Raw genomic sequence first — 14,970 nt, forward strand, 5'->3', positions numbered from 1 at the left:
TATATTTATATTTTTAAAATGATTAACCTGCAACACAAAGCCTTGCCAGTGGTTCTTAGCAGTGCTCACTGGTAAGCACAATGCATCTCAGAACAAAGGAAATGTGGAATACATATTTTGGAAATATCTGTCTTAAGGAACTTCATTGGTATCTCAATATCTTTAATCAAGAGGAAAAGGAGCTGGGTGCAGTGGCACATGCTTGTAATCACTGCAGCTCGGGAGGCTGAACCAAGAGGATCATGAGTTCAAAGCCAGCCGCAGCAAAAGTGAGGCACTAAGCAACTCAGTGAGACCCTGTCTCTAAATAAAATACAAAAGGACTGGGGATGTGGCTCAGTGGTCAAGTGCCCCTGAGTTCAATCTCTAGTACCAAAAAAAAAAAAAAAAAAAAAAGGAAAAGGAATAACACAGCCTTAGATTTACCAAGTGTTTCTCCCATATGTATATAAATCAGTTTGACTATCTGGGAGGATGAGAGAGGACAATCTGATCTCACTCACTTGATAGAAGAGAAAATTTCAATTCTAAGATATTCAATGGTCCTTGTGACTGTCAATTTCTATTCAGAGACTATTCTTCTGTAAAGCTATTTGGTCTACAACACTAGAAAGAGACTTGATGCTAGCTAGATATTTTTTCCAGTATTAACTGATATAATACATAATAACTGATATAATATACATATTATATTATATACATAATATATCATGACTTTCTGGTATATAATTTTTGTTGCTCTAGTACTTAACCCAACAATTATACTAGTCAAAACCAATTTTAACCTACAAAGCTACTGACACCTATAACATGCAAATTTCACTAATGTGGGAGACCCCTGGATGTTCAGCTTAAAATACATGTCAGCTATTTGCCCATAACGAGAAGATTCTGAGTTATGTATGAATTAATTGATTTATCCATTCACATTCTCTTCCCTACTCCTCCCCCTTAATCTCCTTCCTTCATTGCCCCACTTTAATGATGTAGAGTGAGAGTTGGCAAATATTTTCTGAAAAGGGTCAGACAGTAAATAGGGTAGGCTTTGTAAGCTCTGCTTTGTAGCACGAAAGGAGCTTCAGACAATCTATAAATGAATGGGTGTGACTATGTTCCAATAAAATGTTATTTACAAAAACAGGCACTAAGAAACAAAATGCAGGGCTGGGATCCTGGCTCAGTGGTAGAGCACTCGCCTAGCACATGCAAGGCACTGGGTTTGATCCTCAGTACTACATAAAAATAAATAGGTAAAATAAAGGTATTGTGTCCAACTACAACTAAAAAATATATATATTAAAAAGGGAAACAAAATGCATTCTGCTGTCATGTATAACTAATTAGAACAAATTTAAAAAATAAAAATAAATAAAAAACCAGGCATTAAGCCAGATTTGACTTACTAGGCTATAGTTTGCCAACTCTGCCACAGAGTCATAATTTTAAAACTTTAGCCCACACAGAATCATGTACAGGACTTCTTAATACACAGATTTCTGGGTCCCATCCTTAAACTGATTAAGTAGGTATGTAGAAGAGCTGGAAACTTTGCATTTTTAATAATTTCCTAAGGGAGGCTGATGTGTTAATCCTAAGGACCACACTTTTGAGAACTACTGGTATAGAATAATGGCCGACACTACGTTCAATGAAAGGTTGAAATATAATGAACAGTTAATAAGAAAGGTGGAAATCATATGTTGCAAACATGATTGTTGCTTTTACAGAATATTTCATATGAGGACTTACTGTTAAGTGCCATAATATTATCTGTTCCCGGATGGTGGAAATTTATTCCCATGCGACCTAAAAAATAAAGTAATTTTATTTTAAGCCAAAGAAAAGAAAACTCAATATAATAATTTCAGACACATTATAAAATATTAACATTACAAAAAGTTAAAACAGATCAATCTATAACAAAAATGCTACCAAAGGCCAAAGCAATTACAACTTTGTAAATCAAGTCATAAAACATACACATGAAAAGTCTTAAAACAAAGGCAAAGTCTCAATACAAATAAAATACAACAAAACAAAAAAGAAGCTTCTGTTATAATAGTCTGAAATTTTCACATCTTCCACATTCCAATTTGAACATGCCAATTCCCTGTATTAAGAATTTAATTTAAACAATCATTCATAGTGCCTTTCAAATTCAAGCAGCCAAAAAAAAAAAAGTATATAAACTTGAAGCTTAGAGACAATAAAAAGAAACAGGTTTCATAATGACTCAAAATTGCAACATAATTATTAGAATGGCAACCAGAAGAAAGATAGCGAAATTTATGTAACAGAGTGGGGAAAAAATTACTGGTTTAAAAATATGTAGACTTTTTAGGCTTTCCCCATCATTAACTAGTTTTATGACCTTGGGCATAATATTAATTTCCAGACCTTTATTCTTACAATTATTACAGGAGTTGAAAATTTTTGGCCATATTGGTCAGCTGCCTGTTTTTGTATGTCTCTGAGCTAAGAACTATTTTGACATTTTTAAAGGGTTGCAAAATCAAACAAAAACAAATAATAATATGCGACAGAGGCCATGTGGCCTATAAAGCCTAAAATATTTACTTTTTAGCCCTTCACAGAGTTTCGAAACCTCTGGTCTACTAGATGATGAGCTGGAATCAGAAGTTTCAACTAATGACCCTCAGGGATAAAAGTGAAAGATGTAGATATTTGATTTTTTTTTCATTTGTTATTTGAGACCAAGAAGTGGATATATCAATAGAAAAATTAAACAGTATCTTGTATGGGGGAAAATGTACTTGGTAAAATTTTTTGACCAATTCTTTCAACAAAATAGTTATTAACACAACAGTTTTTAAAGCTAATATGTATAAACTTTGTTCTACAAGGTTTTGTTTTGTTGCTGTTCTGAGGACTGAATTCAAAGAATCACTCTACCACTGAGCTTTTTTTTGTTGTTTTTGTTTTTTGGTACTGGGAATTTAACCCAGGGGTGCTTTACTACTGGGTTACATCCCAGCCCTTTTTAAAATTTTTTGACACAGAGTTTCCCAAAGTTGCTTAGGGCCTCAGTAAATTGCTGAGGTTGGCCTTGAACTTGCAATCTCCTGCCTCAGCCTCTCAAATTGCTGTGATTATAGGCATGTACCACTATACCTAGCTCTTTGAGGTTTTAATGTCCAGTTATGTCAAGGATTATGAAATTCTCAGAAAATGTTAATTCTATTTCACAACCACTATATAAATTTAAAAATGTCAAGCATATATGTGGGGAGAAAACAGTTATTAACAGAGAAAGCTGGAGATAAAGTAAAATCGATCGATTTTTACAATGAATATGATTTTATACATAATTGCAAAAGAGACAATTATTACTTGGTATTAAACTCTGTTATTGAAGATTAGAGGAAAAACAGCATCATCAAGCTCTTCTGGCACAAAAGAAAAGCATCACAGAAGAAGAAACAGAGCAGTTGCCTCGAATAAAAAGGAGGAATTATAAATTCCTAGGAAAAAAATTATGTTTTTTTACCTAAACAAAACATCCTAATTTCTTAAATATTCTATGATAATTTGTGAAAGGTCATTTCATACTAAGAATTAGTGAAGGGCTGGGGGTGTAGCTCATTGGAAGAATACTTGCCTAGTGTGTGCAAAGCCCTGGGTTTAATTCTCAGCTCCCTCAAAACAACAAAAAGTGTATAAAAATCAAATCCCTCAGAAGTGTAGGTGTATCACTTGCATTGATATGTGTGTGTGTGTGTGTGTGTGTGTGTGTGTGTAAGAACAGAAAAATCATCAACAATTTATGAATTCTAATAAAATTTTTCTAATTTGCCAGTAAGCATTTTACAGGGATTTCAATAAAAATGATTTTGTTTTTATTATTTTAAATCTTATTAGGACAAAGAATATTGCAATTATCCTAGTTTTGTAGAGACTATCTTGCTAGCATTTATAATATACTAAAATTCCTATTCAGAATCCATTATAATGGTTTTGACAGAAAATCCATGCCTATTTTTATAGATTTCAGAACTTTTCGTATTTATTAGAAGCTAATTATTAGAAATTTCAAAAAGTACCCCATTGTTGGAAGACACACCTAATGTATCTACATATGCAAATGTTCCATATGCCTTGTTATGTTTTCTGATTTTTAAGTCATTTTAAAGTCCCTGAACATTATGGTTCATACTATATGTAATGAGTGCTATCTCCTACCATAACCTTCATCAGAAACTATTATAGAAGAATCTGTCACCAGAACAGGGTTTTGACTCAGTAAGAACAATTTACATTCTGGCATCAATTAGCTATACCAGTGTTCTCTCCTCCATTATTTCCAGATAATCCTGACTACCAAATACTAATATACATGAATATTAGATGTGACTCAGAGAAGGGTGTAGTTCCTACAAAGCTAGGTTCCCTAATATTACTAGAATAATAAAGGGTTATCAAGGAAATCAAGTAAACCCAAATTCAACGGATCCTCATTCAACTTCTTTTATTCCGTATGTCTACGTTTGTAGGAAAGAATTATCTAGTTTATAGCCACTACACCAAATAACAATTTTTGTATATTTCTGGATGGACAAATATTCTCAAAATTAAAGGGGTGCTGCTTTCATCACTCAAAACTTGGATCCTTTTTGACTCTTTTCATAAGAGGTTAGAACTTTTCAGCTTAGAAAGTTGAACTGGAAGGAAGCTGGGTTATTTTCTAATTATCATTCTCTATCCTGTACTGATTACTTCCAATTCATCTTTCTTAAGGAAGAAAAACAAGAGCCTTAGGCACTGTTTTGCAGATGGAAGGCATCACTAATTGCTGAAAAGCAAAGCACTTTTTACTTTTCCTGGTATTCTCCCTAATTCTGTTTGACTTCAATGGATCTGTGGATGAAAGCTAACAACACATGCTTTTATTTAAAAAAACTTGGGGTCAATGCCAGAACGATATAACCAATTATTTAAATATAATTTAATTTTTCCCTCCAATTAAATGTAATTTTTGTTTTGTTATGTTTTGTTTTGTATTGTTTTGGTAAAATCACTTATGGGTCAGAGCTGTAGCTCTGTGGCAGATTACTTGCCTAGCGAGTGTAAGGCCCTGGGTTCAATCCTCAGAACTGCAATCAATCAATCAATCAATCAATCAATTCACTTATGGCTTCTGCAAGCTAGTTACCTCTTCAAAAATTAATGTTTAGATTACAAAATGCAACAGTTTCACTGGAGATACATTAGATAGTACAGGAAAATGAAGATTTTATATCATTAAAGACAAGCACAGTTATCATTTTGATTTATACTCTTCCAATTTAGGGAGTGTGCATATGGGATGGTTTCTTTTCTAAGACTAGAATTTTTCTATATATTCTGTCTTAATATGTTGTATGTACTCATTTTTATGGTTGTTAAGGGGTTTCAGACAAGAAAGAAAATATATAACAGCAAAAGGAAAACTAGTTCCAAATTCGGATGAGGCCATTTCTTTTTTCTTCCTTTTGTCCAACAAATACTGCTGTTTAATCAGCTGTGAAAATAGAATCAAGTGTGTGACATCTGGTGATTTTTGTTAATTCAGTCTGGTGCTGCCAGTGTGACATTTTGTCACCTGTCCATGGTCTGCTATTTTTAAATTGTTCTTGTCAGCTAGCTATCTTTTTAGTGCAAAATATAAGGTTTCAAAAACTGGAAGGCATACTTGGATTTACTGAGTTAAATGATGCTGTGGAAATCTGAGACTATGTCCCACTTTGCCTACTACATAGCACCTGATAAATAAGGTTGAGAAGGGATAAAGGGAGAATTTAGAGAAAAGGGTTACAAATGGTTATTTATACTATAAAAATCAGTTCCATAAGCTTAATTCATTTATATTTTAAAATCTAGTTATTAAAACTAAAGTTTCAGAGTTCAACTAAAACTAAACTTGAACGTGTCCAAAATAAAACTTGGAATTTTTATTAATTCAAAATTAATGATGAAAGTCATTTCTTTACTTGTGCAATACGTTATAAATTGGGGAAAAACTGCTGTACCTTCCTCTAATCACCATCTTCAGAGAGCTTTACATAACAACATATTAGCGCTATATTCCAGAAAAGATTATAAGGTAAAATGTATATTCTACTGAATGTTATTTCCCACCACTTTTTTCTAAAAATTTGGCAACATATTCCTTAAGAAAACATTCATAAAAAAGAAAATGTATCTATAAGATACAATATGTAAAAATATAGAAAAAAAAATTAAAAAATTTCTCTAAAGGAAATCATTAAATTCTGGTACTATATATTCTAAAGATGTCCCAAAAGACTAATCAGCAAAGTAAAAGGCTTAGGCCTACGTTTAATTCCTAGTTTCTTCACCTACCAGTAATGAATAATTTTCAGCATTTTTCCCAGGCTGGTCTCAAACTCATAGGTTCAAGTGATTCTCCCACCTCAATCTCACAATGCTGTCACACCTGGCTTCAGCAAACTGTTAAATCTTTTGTGCCTCTGTTTCACTTAAGATTGTACTTCAGAACAATAAATCAGAATTTCTAAATCCTTTTCTTTTAGAACTGTCAGATGATTAAAATGCTATATGTAAAGCTAGGCAAGGTAGTGTAAATCTGTAGTCCCAGCTACCTAGGAGGCTATGATGGGAGGATTGCATGAGCCCAGGAAATTTGAGGCCACTCTGGACAACAAAATAAAACTCTGTCTCAAAAAAAAAAAAAAAAAAAAAAAAAAGTTGATGGGCATGGGCTGCATTCAAGGCCTTGTCTCAAAATAAAAAAACAAAAAGGGCTAAGGATGTGGCTCAGTGGTTAAGCACCCTGGGTTCAATCCCTGGTACCAAAAAAAAAAAAAAAAAAAAAAAAAGTTGAAAAATGCATAGAAAAATCACTTCTTGCTGATTCAGAACCAGTCCCCTAATAGTTTACAGAATCTGGTGTGTGTGTGTGTGTGTGTGTGTGTGTGTGTGTGTGTGTGTGTGCGCGCGCGCATGCGCGCGCGCACCTGCACTCATGCGCATGTATATATTTGTACATGTGCACTTGCATGCACTTATACATGGTACTGGTGATCAAATCCAAGGCCTCATGCTTACTGGCAAAGCTCTACCACTGGTGGAATCTGCTAATTTTATACAAGATGCACTGATAGGCTAAAGAGAGATAACAAAAATAAAACTAAGCAATGATTCAAGCATCAGAAGTAAAGAGACAATGTATTTTTCTGGAACATCCAGGAAGTCAGTCATCAAAATGTAATGAAGATGCATTTTTCTCACAAGAAAATCTCAAAATTCCAAAACAGGGGGACAATTTTGTGAAAGTCTCTATAATACTAAATTTAAATTGTGATGAATAAAAATGCCTTTATAACAACAAAGGGATAGCATCCACTCCTTCCAAGTTTCTGTCAATTTAAACGTACCTAAAGCACTATTACCAGAAGATACGCTGGTTTTTCCTCAGACTGTTTTAGTATACCTTTGAAAAGCAAGACCCTCAATATCAGTTCTTAACTGATACCTGCTCTTTTCATTTTTCAAGTTTCACAAATGGCAAAGGAACAGAAAATTCAAATATATTATTAAAACTCTTCATTAGGCCCTACTCCCAGTCAGCCAGATCTTTTATTTTAAGGAAATGGCTCAGGATAAAGCAAAAGTGACTCCCTCCCTGTTTTCTGACTAGATGTAGTGCTTCCCTAGCTAGAGGATAGGATCTTTGCTTCCCAGTATCACCAACTCTGCCAGCACACTGAAGTTGGTATTCCCTTATTATTCTAGAGTACGGAGAGTATGACTAATGAAATCAGGTTTTCAAGTCAGGGGACAACTATAAAGACTGTATAGAGATGAATCTTCCCTCTACCCCCCCCCTTTTTTTTTTTTTTTTTTTTTTTGGTCAGGGGAGTAGTGGGGAGTGAACCCAGGGGAGTTTTACCACTCTGGTACATGCCTCCCTTTTTAAATTTTGAAAAAGGTTCTAAGTCACTAAGAGTCTCACTAAATTGCTGAGGCTAGTCTTGAACTTGTGATCCTCATACCTCAGTTTCCCAAGTCACTGGGATTACAGATGTGAGCCACTACATCACCTCTGTGTATGTGTGTGTATGTTTGAGGGTGGGGGTTCTGGGGATGAAATCTATGCTCACAATCACTCTATCACTGAGTTTTATCCCTAGCCCTTTTCCTCTCCTATCCTACTTCTTTCAACACTAGAAATCCCCTTAATCATCATAGTTATGAGAAGAGTTGGCTTTCCCTTCAATCTACTACAAATAAGAGCAGAGATCAGCTGGGTATGGTGGCACATGCCTGTAATCCCAGCAACTCCAGAAGCTGCAGCAGAAAGATTGCAAGTTCAAGGCCAGCCTCAGCAAATTTAGCAAGACCCTGTCTCAAATAAAAATATTTTTTAAAAATGGTTAGTGATGTAGCTCAATGATAGAGTACCCCTGGATTCAATCACCAGCACTTTTTCTTTTTTTTTTTTTTTCTCCCCTGAAGAAAAAGTAAATTGAGCTCTAGGGGAAAAAAACCACCAAGACAAAGAAACATACAAAAGACAATTACTAGCCAGGCTCAGTAGCACACACCTGTAACCCCAGCCACCTGGAAGACTAAGATCACAGGTGTGAGATCAGATTGGATAATTTAGTCAGACTCTGTCTCAAAATAAGATTAAAAAGGCTGGGGGTGTAAGCTCAGTAGTAAAGCATTTGCCTAGCATGTGGGAAGCTCTGAGTTCAATTCCCAGTGCTACAAAAACAAAGAAAACAAAACTCCACCACCCTGTACTTGAGATCTGAGACCCTTAAAATAGTGTTCCTATATTCAACTGGAATAAGAAGACTCTAGGCTGAAGTGTAGGCAGGAGACACTGAAGATAAGATGGAATAGAGAAAAGTGTTTCTGGACGTGCCCATAGAGAAGTCACACAATAGATACCCTAGCCTATTGTACTTCTCTTTTTTTTAATATTTATTTTTTAGCTGTAGATGGACACAACACAATGCCTTTATTTATTTTTTTTAATTTTTTTATTAGTGCCTTTATTTTTATGTGGTGCTGAGGATCGAACATGGGTCCCCACCCGTGCTAAGCGAGCGCTCTACTGCTGAGCCACAATCCCAGCCCCCGTACTTCTCTTAAAGCTTAATCCATGTATTTGTTTACATTTTTTGACCCAAAGACCATCACTATGAATTTACCTTAAAGACATGCTATATGTCTGAACTCATTCATGGTAGCATTATCTATAATAAAGGAAAAACTGTAAACAACCTACAAGTCCCAATATAAGTCCTATTAAGAAATTATAAAGATCAAAGAGAAACACGGATAATACTTACTATATGGGAAATAGAAAACTAAAGGACACACCATCACAACGCATGCATGCTTGCTTCGTTCCTTCTTTTTGCAGTACTGGGAATTGAACACAGGACATTCTATCTCTAAGCTACATTCCCAGTCCTTTTTTTTTTTTTTTTACATTTACAAGTTTATTAGATTATTAAAGGATATAATAAGAGGATACAGATGAATAGCCAAAGACATATGTGAAGTAAGGTCTGGCAGAAGGGGAGCAGAACATCCTTCTCCAGGCAGCCATCTTGGGGGCCACTCCAGTGTGATGTCAGTTTGGAATCTCTCCAATCCTATAGTTCAGGGGTATCTTTGGAGGCTTCCCCATATTGGCACCAACTCAACTGTAGCCCCTCTTCCTTCCTGGAGTATGGGGCAGCCCAGTCCTTTTTAATGTCTTAAATTTTGAGACAGAATCTAGCTAAGATGTCCAGGCTGGCCTTGAGCTTGTGTTCCTCTTGCATCAGCCTCCTGGGTAGCTGAGATTACAGGCATGAGCCACCATGGCTAGCCACAATGCTTTATTTATTTATTTAGTTAGTTAGTTACCTTTTAGTTCTAACAGTTTTCGCTACTTTTTAAAACTAAAATTACTTAAAACATTTTAAGGTGCAAGTATCATTCATTATGGTAATAGGTGATAAGGATCAAATTCGATGCTATAAATCAGATCTAAAACTCCCCTGGCTATAAAGGGGAAACAGGAAGCCCAAACACCCCGAAGCACAAAGGACAATGACATACTGATATCACTGATCACAAGAAAGTAGTCCATTTATATGAAATCACTGTGGTAGTTAGTATGATGAACTGGGAAACTGCAACCATAAGGAGGCTATAAAAAAGAGTGCATGAAGTGTCTTTCAACTTATTAGGATATATTTATTATAAGCACAGTGCAGCAAGCTTTTATAGACAAAACCTCATAACTGCTAGTAAGGAAGGCTATGCAGAGGTAGTTGGGCCTGCAATAAAAAAGACCACCACAAATGGAATCAGGTATTTATATTACCCCACAGTGAGGTTCCCTCCTTACACAATGCCAGTTCGATGAAAGGAACTGCTCAACGGAACATAATAGCTTCTGCTTAACCTAAGTACACAAAATTCTGGTAAATTATTTTAGGCTACAATCTAATAACCTTTCATAATCTTTTACTGCAAGTCAAAAAGAATACAGCCCATAATAAAACATGTATGCATAAAAGAACAGGAGTTGAATATTTTAGAATAAATAGGAAAGGCTTATAGCTATTTATAGTAGAGAAGGATGACATATGTAGCCTTAGAGTATTCTAAAAATGCAAAATAGACTGTGAATGTTTTGTTGTTGTTGTTGTTGTTTTAAACATCTTTCTCACTTCTAAGTGAATTATGCTTTAAATTACCAGGTACTTAATCTTAACTAAAGAAAGATGTGGTAACAATAACTAAACATAATAATGTTTTTTTTTTCCTGCTTCTGAAGGCCTTAAAATAAAGCTTTTCTGGGGCTGGGGTTGTAGCTCAGTGGTGGAGTGTTTGCCTAGTGCATGTGAGGCACTGGTTTGATCCTTAGCACCACATAAAATAAACAAATAAATAAAATAAAAGTATTGTGTTAATCTACAATTAAAAAATATTTTTTTAAATTATATATATATATATTTTTTTTTTGAGAGAGAGAGAGAGAATTTTTTTAATATTTATTTTTCTAGTATTTGGCGGACACAACATCTTTGTTTGTATGTGGTGCTGAGGATCAAACCCGGGCCGCACGCATGCCAGGCAAGCGTGCTACCGCTTGGGCCACATCTCTAGCCCCAAAAAAATATTTAAAAATATATATCTAGCTTTTCTGAAAATCTTTTACTTTCTTTATAATCTACTCTTAACTACTACTTTTCACTGGAAACTGAGAAAATCAGCAGAAAATCATAAGTATAAAAAGAAAATGATGGAATGGACTTCTGATGTGTCTTGAAGAAGTTTCAGATGTTCATAGTCAGTCACACCCTATATAAAGGCCTAGAAAGAACCAAGGTTCACATTAGATGGGCATCCCTGTGGCAAACTCTTCACAGTTTTCAGATATATTTAGGTCCTAACCTAAGTGGGGTATTTCCACAGAAAATTTGTATTAGTATTTAAAATTTTATAGGGTACTTAAAAAATCCTATAATCCATAAAAGGAATGATATGTAATTATGAATGCAACATCTGTCCTAAATTTATATGAACTCTAAAATAGGAAGTCCTAATATTGTTGACCTTGAGACTCTGCCTTATATTTGACCCAAAACATTTATATACTTTAAGACATCTTTCTTGTGGTTTAGCTTCAAACTATGCAAAGGGTCACTGGCTGTTCTTAAATCTGTGTTATAATACTTCCTATGGGAAAGTGATAATACTCTAATTAAAAGGAATCCTTTTATGCAAAGCTTTCTGAAGTAGTCTTTGAAGACTGATTTACTAAATCTCATACTTCCTTGCAGTATACCTTGACTTAAATGAACTATGCAAATTTAGGTTTCCAAATGCCCAAAGCTCAAAAAATTTATCTTCTGGTCTCATGCTATAACCATGACCTCAGCTACCCCACACATGCTTCTTCCAGACATTACTGAATAAAGCAATCAACCTTAATTATGGCAGGTAGCTGAACCCAGGTTAAAAACAAAAATCAATTTTAAATACATTCCACAAAGCTTTACAGAAGCAAAACAAAACAAACAACAAACAAAACAAAAAAAAATCACAATTATTAAAAAGCTGATTTTTGCTTAAAACACCAAGCAAGGAATGGACATATGAATATTCCTAACCTGCGAAATGATTCCTCCACATTATATCAGCGAAACTCATTGGTGGGCCACTGGGAGGGTAGTGTTTACCTTTCAGAGGCTCATGATCAGTCCTTATCATATCCATTAAGGAGTTCTCCAACGAGTGCAAGTTAAAAGTGTCATAGGGCCTACTCCGGTCCTAAAAATAAAAACACAGAACAAGACGATACATAAAATTACTTCATAAAGTAAATACCAATTCATTTGCTTCCTGCTGTGGATTGATGACATGAATGAAAGTTAAAAATATTTCTAAAAACACAGTCCTTCCTTTCATTAAGACTAATGATTTGGCCTATTATATTTAATTCTAGTTTCCAAAATTAATTAAATTGAATCCTCTTCCCTAATATTTTATAAAGTCAATGCCTCACTAATGGACACTGATTTTCTCTCAAATGAAGTGAAAAAGTAAATTCAAAAGGGTCAAGTGAATTAGCTTTGCCCTCTACCTTCCACCCCATGCCTCCATTGTTAAATGAATAGAAATTTCTCCCACCCCCAGAGGAGAACCACAATGCTAGTACTCAGTTTACAAACAGACTCACTTCTCTGAGAATGAAAAGGTGATTATCATTTTAATGTAATTTAATGGATATCTTTAATATTATGAGTGACAAATTCCATACTTCAGATACACTAATAAAAATGTGACCAAAGTACTAAAGTTACCTTCAGAAAAGCACTAATAAAAAAAATTTTAACTCAAAGTAGTATTTCCATGATGTGTAAGTAAAAAACAATTTGAAAAGGGAAAGCTACTACAAACTAAGTGAAAAAGGGGGAAAAACAAAAACAAAAACAAAAAAACCAGTTCCACCATATTTCACTCCAGCCCACCAGAGACCATAAGCTACAAGTTCTTCAAGTCTAAACCTAATGGGAAGTGTAGTTTATGGCCTAAGGTAATTCTATAAAATAGACTTTGATTGCTTTATTTAAGAAAGGCAAGAGTCTGGCAACGTGGGAGGCTGAGGCAGAAGGACTGTAAGTTCAAGGCCAGCCGGGGCAATTTAACAAGACCCTTTCTCAAAATAGGAAAGAAAAAAAAAGGGGGGGCTAGGGGTATCACTCAGTAGTAAGAGACCTTTGGGTTCAATCCTTAGTACTACCAAGAAAAAATAAAACAACAACAACAACAACAAAAAAAAGACATACATCTCAACAGCCAAATCAAATCAAACTACAGTGTACAATTTATCCAGCCTTGCACTAGATCACTTACCCCTCTCCAATGAACAGCACTCATTAGTTTCTTTATCCTCGGATAGGAAAGAAACATAGGTTTTTGTAGCTGTTCTCCAGTTTGGTTTCTATATAACTCAAGGTTTTTTCTTTTACCTTTAAGGTCTTCTGACAGATCATTTGTTTTGCTTTGGGTTTACATTATCAGTGGAAGCTCTAATTACTTAAGCAGTGAAGCTGAACTTCCAGAAATGCAGGCTTATCTATCCCCATAAGAAGTATCATATTCTTTCTCCACAGAAAAAGCCAGAAGTAAACAAGTATGCTGATGAGGAGGCAAAATGACAACCTATTTCTGGCACTGACAATCCCATAATGAATATCTAGGCGCCTTCTATCATAACCACACTTCTAACTAGAATACACTCCTAACTGTATATATGAGATCCTTTCAGAACAGGCTGAAAGGAAACTGTAAGACAAGACCGATGGCATTCAACAATCTTTCCAGTCAGGACATTTCTATTTTTTCATCTAATTCTTAATATAATCTTTCACATACCCATTTTAAATATAAAGAAGGCAAGGGTTAGAAAAGATTAAAACCAGGACCTAAACTCAAAGCTAAGCCCAAAGAGTATAAAAATCTGTCCAAAATTGTTGATTCGATCCATATGGGGTAGTTAATGAAAATTATAGAAACATAGTACTACATCTAATTGTGGATGAAATGACCTTTTGGCAAGGTGGCAGTGAGTCCCTGTCACAAAAGGATATCAGAGATTAGATGACCACCTGTCAGGAAAATTGGTAAAAGTGATGGGAGGAGGATTTATGTGTCTAAACTGAAATGGTCCCCAAACCAAGGAGACCGTCAAAATAACAGGTAGCTCAGGTTAAAAACACAAGTTTCTGGGTTCCAGCTAAAACCACTTCATCATAATTTTAAAAGAAATAAATGTTCCAGGTGATTCTTATGACTTGCTGAGAACCATTAGACTGGGTGATTCTTCAAGTTAAGTCTTTCTACATATGATTGTATTCAGTACACTTGGGCAGTAAATTGAAGGAAGGGAATAGAAGAGGAGCAGCATCAATAAACAAACTTAGCCATTTTGCAGAAAGCCAGCTTTGTAGTTTTCTGATTATGGATGAGACAGGCAGTTGGTGAGTTAAATTTTAAAAGCACAAACTGGCAAGGTGCGGGTGGAAAGCTGAGGCAGGAGGATCGAAAGCCTGGGGCCAACCTCAGCAACTTAATGAGGCCCTAAGCAGCTTAGTGAAGCGTATCAAAATAAAAAAATAAAAAGGACTGGGAATGTGGCTCTGAGGCTAAGCTAAGCACCCTTGAGTTCAATCCAAGTACCACAAAAAAAAAAAAAAAAAAAAAAGCACAAACTGGAATCAAAATCTGATTTTCAAATTCTGCCTCTCCAAATAACTGACATGTCACTGAAAAAATTTCTAAGCCTTGGTCATCTTCATCTACCAAATGGGGATGATAATTCCCTCTTCATGGTTGTTTTCAGTACTAAAAGATAGAACGTACAACAAGGCATCTGTACTATGTACCTACTATAATAGTAGGAATAATTTAAAA

At 35.0% G+C, this 14,970-nt stretch overlaps 1 protein-coding gene across 8 annotated transcripts in view; it reads right to left on the reverse strand.

Annotated features, from left to right (window-relative positions):
• The window catches only part of CPEB3 (cytoplasmic polyadenylation element binding protein 3), a 188,704-nt gene that overhangs the window by 105,552 nt on the left and 68,182 nt on the right, over nucleotides 1-14,970 (reverse strand). For 6 of the 8 annotated variants that reach the window (XM_081268700.1, XM_081268695.1, XM_081268696.1 and 3 more), the window contains 2 exons: nucleotides 12,165-12,324; nucleotides 1,750-1,806 (listed from right to left, as the gene is read on the reverse strand). In XM_081268700.1, coding sequence (XP_081124826.1) covers nucleotides 1,750-1,806; nucleotides 12,165-12,324 — 217 coding nt within the window. The remainder of the gene's footprint in view (nucleotides 1-1,749; nucleotides 1,807-12,164; nucleotides 12,325-14,970) is intronic. The other 2 variants (XM_081268702.1, XM_081268701.1) reach the window with 1 other exon arrangement.

Source organism: Spermophilus citellus, assembly GCF_964194105.1.
Source record: "Spermophilus citellus genome assembly, chromosome: 15".
NCBI lineage: Eukaryota > Metazoa > Chordata > Mammalia > Rodentia > Sciuridae > Spermophilus > Spermophilus citellus.